The sequence below is a fragment of the Anolis carolinensis genome, chromosome 2 (assembly GCF_035594765.1).
Source record: "Anolis carolinensis isolate JA03-04 chromosome 2, rAnoCar3.1.pri, whole genome shotgun sequence".
Taxonomy (NCBI): Eukaryota; Metazoa; Chordata; class Lepidosauria; order Squamata; family Dactyloidae; genus Anolis; species Anolis carolinensis.
The window spans coordinates 92,207,420-92,227,574 of NC_085842.1; the positions used below are offsets into that span (position 1 = coordinate 92,207,420).

A 20,155-nucleotide genomic window follows, 5' to 3' on the forward strand; every position below is an offset into this window, starting at 1 on the left:
TGGAGGACCTAGAGATTCCTAGAGAATTTTTAAAATCAAATCTGTCGAACTGCAAATATGGAGGGACAACTGTATTTTGTCACCTTCTTTCCTGTATTTCAAGTTTAATTTACCATGCTATTAATTATACACCACTCTCTGAAGGAAAGCCCAGCACACCACTGTCATCAGTTTATTTCCAGAACTTGAATAAATATTAACACCACAATAGTTTGCAAAACATCCCCAACTGCATCATTATGTTACATCAGCAAGTATCACCTAAAGGCATAACCATAAAACGTAAATTTATCTGTATGATATACCGGTAAACCACAATATTTGAAAATAAAAACAAATATTTCAGAGATTTCCAACATCTTATGTAGCCTTTGGTAAATTAGCACAGTCATCCTCATGTTATGTAATTACATCCAATTCATTGAAACTACATTTGTAATGTTTTCTTTCAGGGTTGTAGACAAATCAGCATTCATTTGTTTAAAAAGAAAATGGTTGCATGCACATTTTTTTTCAGTTGAAATGTTACGTTAACAAGGACTTTAACCACAGATGCATAAACCACAAAAGACCTCCACAAATATTAAAAAATACATGTCAATTATAAACATGAATAATGTTTAGAGTCAACATGGATAAGAAATGAATAGGAATATAAGAACTCAATACTATGTCACAACCAAAAAGAAAGCAAACATGGAATACCAAAAATAATATTATTAATATTGACAAAAGATCAAAATACAAAAAGCTATCATAGAACATAATGTGATAAAGGAAATAAAAACAAATTAATAAAGTCAATAAGAATGTACTAACGTACAAAATCAAATCTGTGTTTTCTAAGAACAAATTCCAACTGACAACATGCTGGTGTTTTGAGATATGCCGTATTTGGCCACTGCTTAGGATGTTGTTTATAATAAAAACTTTCACTTACCTGGAAAGGATATTTGTAATGACATGGAATTGTAATGTCACTATTCACAATTTCCACACATTTAATCTTGGACAGTTCAATTGAACCTTTTAGAATGTTTTTTTTCTATGGGAGAAAAAAACAAACAGAGAATCCAGTCAAAACACTATTGAAGAACATTCCTCATCATATAATATTTATTTATTAACTTAATTTATATCCTGCTCTTCTCACCCCACAGGGAACTCAGAGCGGTGTACAGCATATATTTAGGTAAACATTCAATGCCTCAATTATACAACAATTAAAACATAACATAAAAATTAGACATAAAATACAATTTAAAACCAGTAACATTAAGGATGATAAATCTAATACATGAATATCACATTGCACCAATCCTTAGCCACAAAATAGGATGGATCTCCTTCATGCAGGGAAGGAGGAAAACCAGGTGGGATAGCTAAGACAAGGGGAAGGCAAGGGTTAAACCTTCCCTGGGTACTTTACAGGCCCTTAGAAACAACTCAAAGAGAGGCGGCTGGATATCTTAAAAGTTATCTAAGAAACTGAACTGAAATATGCTTTGTTATCTCAAAACCAGAAATAGATTCACTGACCAATGGAATGGGATCCTCCTTGCACCACTGCAATGTCCTTCTTTATATACATTACCTACTATTTATATTCATGTACAGTCACTCATACTGAATGTCATGTTGGTTTGGCCCTTGATTTTCGATTACATTATTTCTCAAATTACACTGCAGTACTGTTATCATCATCACCATCAGAAGCAGAACCAGCATCCTGTCTTTTTACCAGTTTGGGATGCAAGACCCTTTGGTACATAGCATGCTACTTGATCTTTCCTCCATCTTGACCCTCTTCCAAGGCACCCAATGCAAGGTGGACCTTGTTGTTGTTGATTCGTTCAGTCGCTTCTGACTCTTTGTGACCTCATGGACCAGCCCACGCCAGAGCTTCCTGTCAGCCATCTCCACCTCCAGCTCCTTCAAACTCAAGCCAGTCGCTTCAAGGATGCCATCCATCCATCTTGCCCTTGGTTGGTCCTCTTCCTTTTTCCTTCCATTTTCCCCAGCATCATGATCTTCTCCAAGATTTCTCTCTTCTCATTATGTGGCCAAAGTACTTCATCTTTGCCTCTAATATTCTTCCCTCCAGTGAGCAGCTGGGCATTATTTCCTGGATGATGGACTGGTTGGATCTTCTTGCAGTCCAAGGCACTCTCAGGATTTTCCTCCAGCACCAGAGTTCAAAAGCATCTATCTTCCTTCGCTCAGCCTTCCTTATGATCCAGCTCTTGCATCCATAGGTTACTACAGGCAATACCATTGCTTTTACTATGTGGACCTTCATTGCCAGTGTGATGTCTCTACTCTTCACTATTTTATCGAGGTTGGCCAATGCTCTCCTCCCAAGAAGTAAAACGTAGATCTTATTGGTTCAAAAGAGCATGTCAAAGAGACTGGTTCAAATGAATTGTGGTGTACCAGAAAAGCAGTACCTTATCCTATGCAGCCAACCATTGTCCATTGGAACTGATATAAAATAGGAACAGTGCACAACAGGATCAATGCACAGTAAAACTAATGCACAATGGGACACGGGCTAGAGAATGTCAATGTACATCAGGTCACTCTTGCCAGTGGCCCATTAAACATTTATTCACTAAACAGTATATCTTAGGGTTGTTGTATGTCTTTCGGGCTGTGTGGCCATGTTCCAGATATATATTTTTTCCCTTTCCTTTCCTAGTTTATCCATGCCACACAGCCTCTGAGGATGCCTGCCATAGATGTGGGTGAAACGTCAGGAGAGAATACTTCTGGAACATGGGCATACGGCCTGGAAAACATACAACAACCCTGTGATCCCAGCCATGAAAGCCTTCGACAGTATATCTTAATTCAGCTGTTAAATGTGCATAAAGCTATGCAATGAGAGCCACGATAAAGGATTCCAGTCTATATTATTGTACTTTGGTTCAAGCCTCCACTCATCAATGGAAATCTATTGATAACCATGGGCAGGTCGCACCTTCCTCTCAGTTTAGTTCAGTATCATGAGACCTGGCTTGAGCCTTGACTAAGACTCTGGAGACCATTGTTCAAATCTTCACTTGGTCATGGAAATTCATTGGGTGACATTAGAACTGTCACATCTCCTCAGCCTTAGAAGATGGCTATGGCAAACTCCACTGAACAAATCTTGCTAGGAAAACCCTTTGATCAGTTTGCGTTGAGATTGCCATAAGTCAGAAATAAGGCACACAGCAATAACATTTACTTTTATTTCCTAGCCATCCTATGGCTATGTGTCATAGAATAATAGAGTTGGATGATACCTCATGGGCCATCCAGTCCAACCCCCTGCTAAGAAGCAGGAAAATCACATTCAAAGCACCATCCAGCCTCTGCTTAAAAGCCTCCAAAGAAGGGGCTTCCACCACACTCCGGGGCAGAGAGTTCCACTGCTGAACAGCTTTCACAGTAGGAAGTTCTTCCTAATTTTGAGGTGGCATCTCCTTTCCTGTAGTTTGAAGCTATTGTTCCACATCCTAGTCTCCAGGACAGCAGAAAACAAGCTTGCTCCCTTCTCCCTATGACTTCTCCTCACATATTTATACATGGCCATCATGTCTCCTTCTCAGCCTTCTCTTCTTATTCTGTCATAGCACATCTCATTCAGGCTCCTTACCTGCCAAACTGAGCTGCTGTTGGAATGAGTCTCATAACACAACCCCAACAATGAGTTTTGTTTCCATGGAAGCTTATGTACTTCATTGACTTTGCTGTAACTAACTAACCTAATTAACTTGGAAGTTGTTGTGGCACTTCAGCAAACAACCAGACTGAACAAGGAGGAGCATTATCTCAACTGGAATCTGATTTAATGCTGATAAAAATACACATATTTTTTGTTTTTAGGCCTGGGTCAAAGTGTAATTTTTTATTTGTAAAGTTTTGGATTTTTAATTTAACACAGTTTCACGATTGTGTATATTTTGATTATATATTTGTCAATTTGCTTTGTATTGCATTGGTTTGCATTTCTATCTGGATAATTTATTTAACAACCGTATTGCAAAGTTTTATTTATGTATTGCTTTTTGATTCATGTGTGTGTGTATGTTAGATTGTATGCACAACCATCCCATGTTCACATAAGAGAACTGACCGAATAGGCAAGCTCTGTCCCCCCTTGTGAAGGATTTCTATGGCTTCTTTGGAACTTCCATTAATTTAGTGGCAGAAAGACACATAACAGGCAAAGAAAGCTGTCTCATTCCAGTGCTCTCCAAGGGTTCTTTCAGTGGCTGACACCTGTTGCTGCTATAGCTTTATTGATGGTAAATGACAAAACAGATGGTAAACAGCAGAAAAACATTCCAGGCATTTCAATGAGCAGGTCCAACATCATCTCACTTTAAATGAACAGCCCTCCCAGCAAATTCTATCCCTTGGTTGGTAATAAAATCAAATCTCCATCACTGGATGTAAGGGGAGCCCTTGGGTGAAGGTGCACCTCCCCCTGCCCTCCAGCAAGACCAATGGAAGATAGATTCCCCAGGAAGCAAACAAAGAAAATCAAAGAGCACAAACATGACTCATCTGCCCCCAACAGCTACAAGAACTGTACAAGCAGCTTGGCAACAGAGAAGAGTTCACTTCCTCCAGGTCCCTTCCACACAAAAATTCACACTGAACTGGATTATATGGCAGTATGGAGCCAGTTCAAAGCAGATATTGTGGGTTACCTGCCTTGATATTCTGGATTATATGGCTGTGTGGAAGGGCCTCCAGTCTGTTTTCAGCTTTCATATTTGTTCCCAGACTCATATTGCAAAATGAATGCAAAAAGTGTCCAAGATCACCAGCACAAATGAGAAGGCCCTTTAAATAGCAAGGTGACATTTTAAATAGTCATTTCTCCAAGCACAAGCAAACTTCTTGATCCACAAACATAGAAGTATAACAAATGTAACAGGACAAGCAATGCGTTGTTCCCAGAATTGCAAGAGATTCCACTGAAAGGAAAAAAAAATCCAAGTCAAAGATGTATTTTCAAAGGAAAAGGAGAGAATTTAAAATGTGAAGATAACAGGTGTTATATGACAATTTTGAAAATAATAAACATGTTATTAAAACTAATCAAAATATTATTAAAACTGACTTTCTTGATGAGTAAAAAGGAAGTATGGCAGGAAATACTACAGGCAAAAGGGTTTACAAAAATAGATAACACATCCATATTTTTCCAGTCCTATTACTGGCTGCATTGCATGTTGTTTTACATTTTATGATTGTACTATGTCATAAAGCAGTAAAATTTATTTGCTGCTGTTTTGCTTTTACAAAAGTAGCAGTGGGTTGGTAGGTTCTGACAGCAATGAAAAGAGAAAAGGAATATTCAGAAGAATATTATGACATTTCCAGAGTAAGTAACTATTCTTCTGTTTGTTTTAGATTTATCTAAATGTTTTAAAAATATCAGATCATGTCCCTAAGGAAGCAGTGGTTTATATTTTGCTGCCTTTGGGCACTTCCAAAATGGTATTTATTGACAACTCATCTCAACATCAATAATGCCAATGAACAGATTTTTGGTTCTTTTATCATTTGAGGGTTTCTTAGTTAAATATTCTCAAAGTTGTTTCAAGAGTATTTGACTGAACAGCAGAGATGAACAATATGGAAGATGCAGCAATGTAGTTTTTATTTTTTGATGGTGATCGACGACTTCTGAACAGTGGGCGCTTGCCAGTGTAGTTGTAAACCACACTGATATTAAGTCTAGTTGTGTCTGACTCTGGGAGTTGGTGCTCTCCATTCCTAAGTCAAAGAGCCAGTGTTGTCTGCAGATACCTCCAAGGTCATATTGATGCCGAACAGAGACCCCCCCCCCTTTCCCACAAAAAAGATGATTTACAATAAGGTTCACATATAAATATGTGAAGCCAAGGTAGACCAGTAAAATAGGTTGGGATCCAAGTGACCTTTTGGCTTGGCCAAAACTCTAATGACCCAGCTATTGTCTGAGCTGGCAGAAGAAAATCTGCATCTCTATACCTCTGGGTTGATATAATCATCCCTAGGGTAGCAGAAGAAAAAAACCCCCAGAAAAACAAGTGTTGTGTCTATTTCCAATGAAACTTTATAATGTTGCAACTATTTTAAACCTAAATTGTTTCACCTATCTGCTTACCTTTCATTACATACTGTTGCATGTACAGTATTACTATGTATCTCTCCTTTCTGATTCTGGGGTTCGGGATTCCTTCTTCCCTCCCTTTGAGCCCCAAAAGGCTCTATCTCTATCTCTCCCCCCCCCCCCCCCCCGCACCCATTCCGGACTGCACTAGCCCTTGGGAAACTATAACTTACCCTTCATCCTGCTTTTCCTTTCAACCAGCTCCATGGGCTCCAAATCAACCTTTTTTTGGCTTTTTATAAACTTTTATGAACTCTTAAGTATCAGGGGCCTTCTTTCCCCCTTCTTCCATGCCTGTAGCACCCTCTCCTTGCGTTGTGCCAAGTTTCAGGGTACCCCAACCTGGCCCCTTTGCCTGCCTGGGCCGGAAGGGATATCCTGGGATCCCCTCTAAAGAAACCCCCATGGCATGTTGGATCAATATTGAATCCTCCCTGGAATATGGGGCCCTTCGTGTGTCACTATCACTTTATCATTTTATTATTATTATTTTTGTCGTAATTTCTTATTGCCTATGTTATTGTCATCACTGCAATGCCTTTCCATATATCTGTATTTAAACTGAAGCATGATGACCTAGGCCTGACCCCTATATCAGAAAGCCCCAAATAAGGACAGCTTGGATCCCCCAAATTCCTCTACTGACAATAGGTCTCACCCTCCAAGCTTCGGAGGACATTGGATGTCAGACCACCTGGGGAGATAGGGTTGTTATATGTTTTCCGGGCTGTATGGCCATGTTCTAGAAGTCTCACCTGGGGAGAGATTTTCTAATCCTATCACCTATTCCTGTCATAAAGCTCACAGGGGCTAGACCCCATTCATGGAACTGGCCAAATCAATCAATGGATCCACAAGCTAGGTCCGGTTGAAGCGTCACAGGCGATCACTGGGCTATTTAGACAAAAGTTCATCTTGAGTCACCTATAATCTTGTTATTTCCACGTGTGTATCCTTTGTCTCTCCTGTTGCCACACCTCCATCTCCCCCATTGGCCAGCGAGGGAGTGAGGTCACAGATGGGGCTCACGCTCTCATTCGAGGAGGCCCCTGGTGGCTCCCCCTCCGCTCTGATGTCAGAGCCAATCAGCGCAGAGCCGGCTGGTGGGCGGGAGGCGGGAAATTCAAAACATGAAATGTATAAAAACTGCTGTTTTACTGTAAATGTTATGCCGGTTTATTTCTGCATCATATTGCAACCGCCATCCTGTACCAGCTGGACAGAATAAAAGGCTTCGGTGCTCTCTGCTTCAATCTGGTGAGATTTATTGGGGATAGGGAAAACTATATTTGGCTTCTTGCAAGCTCGCCAGGTGCCGTGTATCCCTTGTTTTGGGTCTGGTATGGGTCTCCTCTCCCTAGGAGACCCCCAAATGTTTGATTTCCTTATCAATATGACTGGCATGACTGCATGGAGTACCATTACCTTCCTACCAGAGTGGTACCTATTTATCTACTCACATTTGCATGTTTCGAATTGCTAGTTTGGCAGAAGCTGGGACTAACAGTGGAAGCTCAGCCCACTCCCCAGATTCGAACCACTAACCTTTTGGTCAGCAAGTTCTGCAGCTCAGTAGTTTAACCCTCTGTGATAAACATACTTTAATTTATCGTGTGATCAGAATGATCAAAATTTCTTTTGTGCAAGGGCAAATGTAACATGTTCCCATTTGGGTTTTGATCCAAAATATATACTTGCATGAAGTGCATACGTGACAAGGAAATAAAAATTAAACTAACATCATCTAACATTTGGAAGAACAGATTAATGTTCTCATGGTTGACATAGAGGATTGGCTTTTGATAATATAGAATTTAGAGGATTTTTCAACTTGCTAAAATTGCAAAGGATTTTATTTTCAGCTGCCACCAAAATATGGAGGATTTGAACTCTCCTCTTCTACTAATGCTGCCACCATGTTATATTCAGGAGCCTCTTCTATGTTGGGATATTGAGAGAGACACACAAGACACTTTATGTGAGGTGTTGTTTGTTTGTATTGAGCAATAAAGAAGTATAGTGGTTTCATTAACATTGAACTGTAAAGATGTGTAGCAGTTTCAATAAAGGCTTAGGCTTTTCTATTATAAAGGATGGTTTTATAACTTGGATTCTGTGTAAATATGTTCCATCACCAAAGAAACATAAACAGGTTCATTTAAATTTTTAAATCCACTTCTCCTGGGATTTAAACACCAACACTCTAGACTATAGAGTCACAATATAGCCCTTCCTTTCCTGAAGGTGTTTAACTATATTCCTCAAAGAGGCTTACTTTTTAAAACACAGTTCCCAAAACTATATCTTTATCTTCACATTTCAAACTCTAACCCCCAACTGAAAAAGAATTCGGACTCTAACTGTCACTTTGGCTCCACCCACCTCCAGTTGCTAAGCAGGGTCATTACATTACATGGCAACCTTCTCATTTGCATCAGCCAATCAGACTGCACTCACTGTAATGGCTGCCTGATCGCTCCTCCCCTTGCTATACTGAGCTTCTGTAAGCAAGGAGTGCAAAATGGCTGCACTACCAGCCCTGCCAGGTAGGACACTCACTAACCTTGTAAGGTAGGCAAGATCCGTTACAGTTGACCTATAGGGTCATTACATTAGAAGGCAAGCAGCAGTTTATTTACAATAAAGCTTTATCAAAGAAATAGAGAACTGATAACATCAGGATTGTAGTGATGGACCAGAGATAGCATCAAATCTTCAAAATATTAATACATTTCATGTATATGCCATCAAGTAACCTCTTAACTTTTGGTGACCCCAACAAATTTGATAGGCTTTTCTTAGGCAAGGAATATTTAAGAGGCCGGGCTGTGGCGCAGGCTGGTTAGCAGGCAGCTGCAACAAATCACTCTGACCAAGAAGTCATGAGTTCAAGGCCAGCCCATGCCTGCATTTATCTCTGTTCTATGTTATGGCATTGAATGTTTGCCTTATATGTGCAACGTGATCTGCCCTGAGTCCCCTTAGGGGTGAGAAGGGCGGAATATAAATACTGTAAATAAATAAATAAATAAATAAATAAAGAGGTAGATTTGCCAGTTCCTTCTTCTGAAATACAGAGTACAACACCTGGTATTTGTTGGCAGTCTCTCATCTAAGTATTCACCTGGGTTGATCCTGCTTAGCTTACAGAATCAGATGGGATCTGGTGTCTTTAGATATTTAGGCCCCCAATAATGCAGCTCAAAGAAATGCTTACTGCATCTAGGATGAAGGTGGTTACTATTATGGACTAAAGTTAGAGTTGTCTGGGCATCTATGCTATCTGAACTGAGGATGCCATACTCTCACTTTTCAGAAACTTTAGAATATGATGACAACCTCTTCCCTTCCCTTAAATCCCACTGATACTGTTGTACAAGTTATCCAGAATTCCAAAATCCAAAAATCTCATAAACTTCAAATTCTCCCTATGAATGGCTGAGGTAGTGATAACTTTGCTTTCTGATAGCATGCGCAAAATTAGTAAAAATATTGTGTACAAAATTCAAGCTATGTTTATAATGGGCACATGAAACATAAATGTCATGTGTTCAGACTTGGATCCCATCTCCAAAATGTCTCACCATCTATATGCAAATACAAAAAATTTCAAAATTCAAAACACTTCTGGTCCCATTTTGGATAAGGGATACACAAATTGTATGACTTTAATCTATTCCTTTTTCTTTTAAGTAAAAGAAAATCCTCTGTCCAAACGGTTTGTCACTGGAGTATATCATGACTGAGGACAAAATTGCAATCTTTTTTGACGGGAAGCTTCGCCATGACTTTGCAAATCAGGATTCTAAACTCTGGCACAGAAAGCTCTTTCTCCTCTTATGTTTGGTACGCAATAGCCGTTAACATTAATGAAAGGTTTGTACATACATCAGGGAAAGAATGAACCTTACAAAGTCTAGCAACAGTAAGGATCTGTGTCTTCTGAATTTCATTACACAGTGCACAATGAGAGGCCATCTTACCATGAAATAAAATGTTCAAAATAGATATGTGTTTCCAGTTTCCCCTCTCTGCATAAGTCTGTCAGCATAATTGGTTTCCTTATTAAACATGCAAATAACAGCTACAGACAAAACTCTTTTTGCGCATAGAGTGACCTCATATATACTGACGTCTGTATCCTAACTACACATAGATTTGAAGTTGGATGGACAATGAGAGTCTGTGAACAAAAATTCTCATGTAAATTACAAATGTCCTAGTAATTGAAGCCATTTCACTTTGTGTTTTTATTTTGACATTGCTTCCCTAAATTGTACTTAAGGCAGCATAGCATCCAACCCAACAATGTTATCAAAAAGTATATATGTGTCTTTAAGTTATTTGTCAAGTTATGACAACCTCATGAATACTCAGGGGTGGTTTTGCTAGTTCCTTCCCCTGAAATATAGCCTACAGCAACTACTACTCCTTGCTACTCTCCTTCCTCCCATCCAAGCACTAGCAAGGTCTTACCTGATCTTAGCTTCCAAGATCAGATGGTATCTGATGCTTTAATGGTAATTACAAAATAGCACAGCAGCCAAACTAAAACAGAGATTTGTACCTCAGGTATAGATCCAGGTTGTGTTATGTCCTGCTCTTCCCTTGCCCAAATAAAGTTTATGCCAATAAATACTGATTTCTGTTATTAAATATGTTGTTCAAATCAAGAGCCTGTGATGAATCTGTTGATGTGCTGAATCCCCTCTAGGGGCCCATCCAGACAGGCCTGTCTCAGTTTTACTGCATGCCTTTGGTAAAACAGAATTAATTAGGAACAAAGCAGGGTACTCATTTCTACACTTCAGGAGGACTGAAAGACCACCTTAATACTGGCTCGGTAGGTTTTAAAAAATTTAAGGCTTTTTTGGGTGGCTTTGAAGTGGCTAGATGTCATCCCAGTAGTTACCAGGATGGCATCTAGATACCCCATTGGGAAAGTCTGGGTTTTGGGAGGGGGGGGCATTGTGGACAGAAATACGCGCCAAAGCAGGTTTTAAAAATCCGCTTGGGCACGCATTTTTATCATATGTAGAAGCACCCTAGATTTCATGGTCCAAGAATTATATAGTTGGATGGGATAATAAGGACAATTTAGTCCAATTCTGGGCAAAATACTCAAGTAACACACTCCTGTAGCACCCCTAGGCTGCAGAGACACCTTAAAATCACACTGGAGCCCCAGGCTATAAGTAATGGAAGCTGTTTATTGATGATAATATGTAAGCATTAGCAAATCAAATTTCAAGGTCACTAAGGCAAGGTTATAGTTCACAATGTACAAAGCACATAGAAAACTTGAAGCAAGGGTCCTCAGAAATCCAAATACCAGCATAAACTTCAATCAGGATAATCAAAATTAGTCCAAAGAACAGGGTCACGAACTGGAACAAAGAACAGGATCATGAACTGGAACAGGAGATTCAAAATGCATGGCTTTTAGGAACATGACATTATAATCCAAAATACCCAGGAACAAGAACAAGAACTGGAACAAGGCTTGCAGGAACTTGGCATGAAAATCCAAAGGAACAAGGCATGAAAACCCACAGGAACAAGGCATGAAAATCCAAAAGAAACATGAAACAAGAGTCCATGAAGCAGGATCAAACTTCTCAATGAGCAAAATTACCACCTCTGAGCTCACTCTCAGAAGCAGTTCCTCTTAAAGCTAGAAGCAAGGCCCCTTTCTGTGGGAAGTTTCTTCAAAACCCTTTCTCATTAGTAACCATTTTCTCCTTCTCAAAATCTCCCTTTCTTTTCTCTGTTGACATATTGCTTTCTTTCTGTCAACCTCATTACTCTTATCAAGATTGGAATGCCCATCTGCCAAGGGATAACTCGACCTTGACTCTCCCAAGGAATGCAGTTCAAGCTGCTTGCTTGAAACCATTGTATGCCTGCTCCTAGAATGCTCAGGAACAGCAGACTCATCTAACTCTGGCTGTACAGAATCATCTACCTCTGGTTGTATGGTAATCCTAGGCCTCAACCCAGATTCATCTGACAGGTCAGGTGCAGGTACAATCACAGGCTGAACAGGCCCAACCCCTGGCTCACCTGACAGCTCAGATGCAGGCTGGAATACAACAACTCCTGAGAAGGCACATCTACACTGGCCACTTAGCACAAACCACCCCTTTTAGCAGATAAAACAATGTATGAAGCTGATCTGGGTTAACACAGGCCAGAGCTGCTTAACACAGCCTTTGAACCATGTTACCCAAAGTTGCGGGTTGCCCCAGATTCTCTCCCAGAATCCAGCATAACCTGTGACTTTGGACCAATGTGAACAGTTGGGCTTCAGCTGTTTACACAACCATCCCATGTTTTTTGGACTCAGGCAGCCTGGAGACATGGGATGGCATTCACAGTTCCCCTCAATGTTGTAGAATCTTGGGAGCTGTAGTTTTACAAGGTATTTTCTCTTCTCTGTCAAAGAATGCTGGTGTCTGACCAAATTCCAACTCTCAGGATTCCATAGCGTGGAGCTATTGCAGTTAAAGGTGCCAAACTGTATTAATTCTATAATTTAGATGCACCTTTGTCCGACATTCAGTCCTTCATGCTGTAAAACATACAGAAGATACTTTACATAATCAGGTGGGACTGTTATGTGTGGTGGGCACTTAAAAAGTACACATGACAAGATGATGTGATATATGTACTGACCGCTCACTAATGTCATGCATTTGTAGACATTAACTTTGGAGACCAGTTAATATACAATATACGTATTATGTAAATGTTTCACAAAATGTTAGCTGATTTGTAAACATAGGTTGCATCTGCAGTATAGAATTACAGTAATGCAGTTTGACACCACTTTAATTTCCATGGCTCAAAGTTATGGAATTCTGGGAGCTTTAATTTTACAAGGTCTTTAACCCTCTCTGCAAAACAGTATTGGTGCCTCCACAAACCTCAAATCCCAGGATTCCATAGAATTGAGCCATGACAGATGCACTCTGTATTATATATATTGTATGTATTTTATATTTATTTTTAATAAAAGAAAACATTTTATAATATATAATATTACATAATAATTGGACAAGGGAAGTCTGATAAAAGAAAATTGACCCTTTTCATATTCAGTATTTAACTGCACCCTTTTCTATTAAAATCTTGCATATTTCTCAATATTTCTTAGGCATTTCATCCATCTATCTTATATAAAGAACGGTATCTGAATTTCATCCGTTTTTCCCATCTAAAGGGGATCCCATACAGTCCAGATTCTGTAATGTCTCATCGTCTTGAACCCCCAAATATTTAACCCAAGTTGGTCATGTTACTTTTCTTTCTGCACTGTTTTGGTAGTCCATATGAACTCCAGAAAGAGGATTTTAAGCAGAGGTTTAATTGCAAGTAATTTATAACATTTTTGAAATGTGTTTAGATGCAGGGGGAGAGGGGAAGGACTATAATTTGTCTGCTTTAAATAGTTATGTTTAGATGAAGGATTTTGGTTGGTTTTTGTGGTTCCTCACAGGCGCGGCTGGTGGGAACGAGGGACAGGGCCTTCTCAGTGGTGGCTCCTCGGCTGTGGAACGCCCTCCCCAGTAACATCCGGCAGGCCCCAACTCTTCTGGGCTTCAAGAAGAACATTAAGACATGGCTTTGTGTGCAAGCATTTAATGAATAAGTACTGTATTGACATGGTTTGGACTTAGGTTTATGTGCAATGATTCCTTGGAAGAATGTTAATAAGTAACTATATGTTTTAAGCTTGATTATTGTATTTTATGGATCATTGTAAATGATTTTAAATGTGTTGCTGTTTTTATTGATTGTTTGGCATTGAATTTTGCCAGTTGTTGTAAGCCGCCCTGTGTCCCCTAGAGTGAGAAGGGCGGGGTAGAAATGTTGTAAATAAATAAATAAATAAATGTATTGTGTTGTTATTTTTAATATTGTATTTTTAAAATGCTTATTTAAAAAACCAAAAAGCCACACTGATTTTTCCACATAGGTTCTTGGAACCATAGATGCAACTACATGGCACTTTTTGGTATGGTCACCCATTCACAGAATTTTATGGGCATTGCGATAGCATCATTTCCCATTTGTCATCCTCCTCTGTCTTCCCACCAACCTTTTGAGGTTTTGTTTTGTTTAACCACAAACAGTCGATTGAATAGCCAGAAAATGCCTTCTGACTGGTTGAACTAGGAACCCACATATTGATATTCAATAAAATCACATCTGAATCTGTACAGCCTCAAGAACTGACTGGGCAATCTAATAGATAACATTGTGATAGCAACTTTGCCATGACTATCATCAAGAGATTATACCACAGACCCTGGACACTGACTGTTATATCTCCAGTTGAAGCAAAGGAAAGTGTTGCCATTCTTCCTGTTGCAAATTAATATCATGATCTTGTCTACCAAACTATACACAGAGCTTGGGAAAAAGAGTTCCCTAAACAGCATGGTGGTTGTAGTCCTAAGTGGAAGCAGTGTTGGTGGTAAAGACAGGAAACCTAAACCCTGTTGACCTCTCTTCTTACAATAGTTATCAGTACTTTTGCAAGAGAGCTCAGAGTGACAGACAATGGAAACAAGATGAAAACAGTTCTGAAATAGAGAGACATATACCCAACCTCACAATATTAAAATCTGAGCAATGAAAAATCAGCTAGAGCACAACTCAGCAATGGCTAGAAAACATCTTTTTAAAAGTGTATTTTTTGTACACAGTAAAAGTTATCGATGCAAGGAGGTGACCAATATACCCTTACTTAGCAGAAAGTGTAAATAAGTATAGGCAAATTATTTCACTATGGAACCTGAAAGACCATCACATACCATATTGATCCCTTGTGAGAACATTACAAACCACAATGTGACTTAGTCTGTATGAGGTTTGTATTTATGTCTGTGCCTGAATGTCCTGTCTCAGACAGTTGTCCTGTCTAATTCTGTGGGACGTGACTCAATTTTCTTTTCTTTAAAGCCACAGAAGATAAAGAACTCAGATAAAGCTTTCAGCTTGTCCTTAAAGACCACCCTCGACAACCCTTCACCAAACCATTAAGAACAAATATCCTTGTCATACATATTTTAATCTGCTAACGTTTCTTGGCATTTATAATTGATTTAATAACATACAATATATCCACAGAAGTCAGGGCTGCAATTGTCCTGAAAGAGATCCCTTGTAAAATGTACATGCATCATCATACCTTTCTGTGAGTCAATCCACCATACCATCCCAAATACATCTGAGCTTGTAGGACTTTGCAAGCTAAGGCGGCCTGACTAATGCTTCAATGGGACACCAAGAAAATACCAGAGGTGTTCAGCTAGGAAATAATTCTGCCTGAAATTCTGGATTGCCGGTGCTAATCTTAATTAAGAATGGACCCAAGGACTTATACAGTGAGTATATAAGTCCTCAAAATTCAAGGGAAAAATTCAAAGTGCAAGGGAGAAAAATAATAACCCATACATAATTAGACAGCACACTTCATATTCAAATGAACAAAAAAACCAAACAATTTGAAATCTGAATCCTGGCTCTGAGGAGATAATCCATGGGACACAAACTCTTCCCAGTTTTTCCCTATAACATTCTTCACCAATAAAGTTTGAAAAAAAGAGAGAAAGCACACATACCCCAGGGCGACGTTCAAAATAAGCCAGCCTTGATTTTGTTAAAATGAAGAATCGAACTTTAAAATTTGAGGGAGAGGTCCTTCGCTTTTGCTGGGACTTTTTGATCAGTTCTTCTTCAAGCAGAACAGAGTTATTCATTGTCCAACAAGGAAGGGTCTTACTCCAGGATGAGAAAGCATCTGCTTTATTATACCTGAATGCTACATATGAGCTCAGGAAAGAGAAATCAGGAGACAAGGTGGATTTTTATAAAAGTGTATTTGAAAACAGCGTAGGTGCTTTATCTTTCCATCTGTCATCCAGGCAATGCAGTTTAGCTAGCTTCCTTTCTGATGTAAAAAAACCCCCCCATAACCACATCCTTTTAAACACTGTTGCACGAAATGTGCGCACTACATTATGGTATATGACAAATGTTCACATAGAGGAAAAAGACTAAAAGCTAGCCAAAGGAGAATAAGAATACTGGGGGGGAAAGGTAATTCAAGCACCTGATTATGAGAAAAGGGGGAAGGATAATAAATAAAGTCAGCTTATAAATTCAGCCTTAAAATGAATACATAATACAGTACATGAAATCATACATATGCAGAAATATCCTCTAGGATAGCAGTGAGTCATATGGTTCTCCTAGATATTGTTGGACTATAGTTCCAGCATTCCTTATCGTTGGATATGCTGGGTAGGGTTACTGGGAATTTCAGACCCACAACATCTGGAAGGCCTTATGACTTCCACCTCTGCTCTAAAAAGTAGGTCAGGTTCTTATTTCCTTACATAGACAAACAGCCTCAAGTCATCTGTTACCTTTCATTCACTGAATTAAAATGGAATAAAGTACCTGTGATACACCTACCTATGAAAACAGAAATCTTATCTTTTTGTAAATGTAGAAAATGGCTTCCACTTCAATAGAAGTTTGAACTTGAGTCCACACTGTCATATAATCCAGTTCAGTGTGGATTTTATACAGCTGTATAAAAGGGTCCTCATATAATCCAGATTATAAATATAATATGTAATAATTACTATGGTATAATAATACAGAACAATATAAGCTCTAAAACCAGGACAGTAAATAAAGGGTCTCCACTATCTTGCTTTCTGGGAGGGTATAAAAATAAGGGTTGAAACTCTATGGAGAGGGAGCTGGGTGGTGGTGGTGGAAGAGGAAGAGAAGGGTAATTGCTGCAATAACATGTTTCATGTGCATGTCTATGTTTGATGTTTTTATAATTTTAATTATTTAATCTACAGTTATATGTTTTTGATTTAGATATGTGATGTATTTTATACATATGTGAGGCATTGAATTTTGCCATTTATTATGTTGTAATTATGTTATTATGTATTATGTTGAGTCTCCCCAGGGGTGAGAAAAACGGTATAGAAATGCAGTTAATAATAATAATAATAATAATAATAATAATAATAATAATAATAATAATAATAAGCAACAAAACACTGCATGGAAAGTTCCTTGACAAAATTGAAGGAAAAGCTGATAAAGAGAAGACCTGGCTCTGGCTCACAAATGGGACATTGAAGAAGGAGACAGAAGGCCTGATCCTTGCAGCCCAGGAGCAAGCCATCAGAACAAATGCAATTAAGGCTAAGATCGAAAAATCAGCTAATGACCCAAAATGCAGACTGTGCAAGGAAACTGACGAAACCATTGATCATATCCTCAGCTGCTGTAAGAAAATTGCACAGACAGACTACAAACAGAGGCACAACTGTGTGGCCCAAATGATCCATTGGAACTTATGCCTCAAGTACCACCTGCCAGCAGCAAAGAACTGGTGGGATCACAAACCTGCAAAAGTATTGGAAAATGAGCACGCAAAGATACTGTGGGACTTCCGAATCCAGACTGACAAAGTTCTGGAACACAACACACCAGACATCACAGTTGTGGAAAAGAAAAAGGTTTGGATCATTGATGTCGCCATCCCAGGTGACAGTCGCATTGACGAAAAACAACAGGAAAAACTCAGCTGCTATCAGGACCTCAAGATTGAACTTCAAAGACTCTGGCAGAAACCAGTGCAGGTGGTCCCGGTAGTGATGGGCACACTGGGTGCCGTGCCAAAAGATCTCAGCCGGCATTTGGAAACAACAGACACCTAGGGAAAATCTTGGTTGGCCAGGTTGAATAGCACTGAATAGTGTTGCTTTCAAGCCTGGTCGCTTTCTACCTTGCGGAATCCTTGGTTGCCAGGTTGAATAGCAATTGATAGTCTTGGTGTGGCAGGTATGAATGCTGAAATTAGCCACCTTGATTAGCATTTAATGGCCTTTCAGCTTCAAAGCCTGGCTGCTTCCTTCCTGGGGTAATCTTTTGTTGGGAGGTGTTAGCTGGCCCTGATTGTTTCCTTTCTAGAATTCCCAATTTCAGAGTGTTGGTGCTTATTATTTTTTTATGTCACAGCAAACAAGTTAGATATGCTGGGTTTCATATCACAAAATCACAAGTTGAACACTTCCCAGTGTCTAGGACTTTGTGATGTATTTTCGGATGATGCGTGCAGATCCCAGTAGGGTGGCCTTTTGCAGTTGACAGATTGTAATTTTGTCAATTATATTATTATTTATTTATTTATTTATTTATTTATTTTGTTTCTTGTTCCATACTTTTGATCTTGAACAGAAAAATAATGCCAATGACCAGAATTTTTGCAGTACAGTACAACTCTCATATCCACAGAGAATGCCTTCCAAGATCTCTCTCTCCCCCCCCCCCCCCCGGCCCCTTAGAAACATGAAATAAAATCAGTATGGTTTGCATCTGGGGAGCGGGGTGAGCTCCTACAGTCGTCCCCAGCTTCTGCCAACCTAGCAGTTTGAAAACATGCAAATGTGAGTAGATCAATAGGTACCGCTCCGGTGGGAAGATAACGACACTTCATGCAGTCATGCCAGCCAAGTGACCTTGGAGGTGTCTACAAACAACGCTGGCAATTCGGCTTAGAAATTGAGATGAGTACTAACTTCTAGAGTCAGACACAACTAGACTTAATGTCAGGGGAAAACCTTTTCCTTTAGTTTTCATCCTGTGGATTTTCCACTCATTTGAGAACTCCATTCAATCAAGGCAATTAATTGAGACCACTAAGGGCCCTTCCACACAGCTGAATAAAATTCCACATTATCTGCTTTGAACTGTGATATATGCTAGTGTGGACTCAGATAACCATTTCAAAGAAGATGTCGTGGGATTTCCTGCCTTGATATTCTGGGTTTTATGGCTGTATGGAAGGGCCCTAACCCCCCCCCCCCTTTAGAAACAAGAGAGGCACAAAACCATGGGCTCTTCCACACAGCCATATAAACCAGAATATCAAGGCAGATAATCCACAATATCTGCTTTGAACCGGATTATCTGAGTTCACACTGCCAGATAACCCAGTTCAATGAGGATGATATTTAGCTGTGTGTGTGGAAGGGACCTATCAGTTCTTTCATGCATAGAGGTTTTGCACTTTTTCAAGGGGATTTTCAGTGTTTTTCACCAATTTCCTTTCACAAAACCAAGGGCCCTTCCACTCAGCCCTATAACCCAGAATAACAAGGCAGATAATCAACAATTACCTTCTTTGAACTGGATTATCTGAGTCCACACTACCATATAATCCAGTTCAATGTGGATTTTATACAGCTATGTGGAAGGGGACCCAAGAGTCAGATCACTAGCAAACTAATGTAAGATCACTGCTGCTCTCTGCTGCCATAAGCAAGGTATAGCAGGAAAAAAAAATATTACAGTAGAGTCTCACTTATCCAACGTTCTGGATTATCCAACACATTTTTGTAGTCAATGTTTTCAATATATCGTGATATTTTGGTGCTAAATTCGTAAATACAGTAATTACTACATAGCATTAATGTGTAATGAACTACTTTTTCTGTCAAATTTGTTGTATAACATGATGTTTTGGTGCTTAATTTGTAAAATCATAACCTATTTTGATATTTAATAGGCTTTTTCTTAATCTCTCCTTATTATCCAACATATTCGCTTATCCAACATTCTGCTGGCCCGTTTATGTTGGATAAGTGAGACTCTACTGTATAAATAATGTGTAGCAGTATTTATATATATTCTATATTAACTTAACTAGCAATTGTACACTACTATAGATCTTCTATACAATTTAGCCTTCATGCTGTGTTAGAAACAACAGGCAATATAGGAATTGTGGGAGTTGAAGTCCAAAACACCTGGAGGGCCCAAGTTTGCCCATGCCAGGTGTATAAATACAGATATATGTATATATTTATACGTGGTACATCTATGTGTATATGTGGGGGAAGGGGGAGGGACTTGTGCTCCAGGGCTCCTGATTGACGTCAGGAGCAGCCAATCAAAGAG

At 39.3% G+C, this 20,155-nt stretch overlaps 1 protein-coding gene across 1 annotated transcript in view; it reads right to left on the reverse strand.

Annotated features, from left to right (window-relative positions):
* itk (IL2 inducible T cell kinase) overlaps positions 1-17,094 on the reverse strand; it is a 46,317-nt gene extending 29,223 nt beyond the window's left edge. Inside the window, exons 1-2 of the mRNA XM_003223475.4 lie at positions 15,784-17,094; positions 941-1,045 (exon numbers count right to left, since the gene is read on the reverse strand). Of these exons, the coding sequence (XP_003223523.1) occupies positions 941-1,045; positions 15,784-15,921 (243 nt within the window). The 5' untranslated portion in view covers positions 15,922-17,094. The remainder of the gene's footprint in view (positions 1-940; positions 1,046-15,783) is intronic.
* Between the last annotated feature and the right edge of the window lie 3,061 nt (positions 17,095-20,155).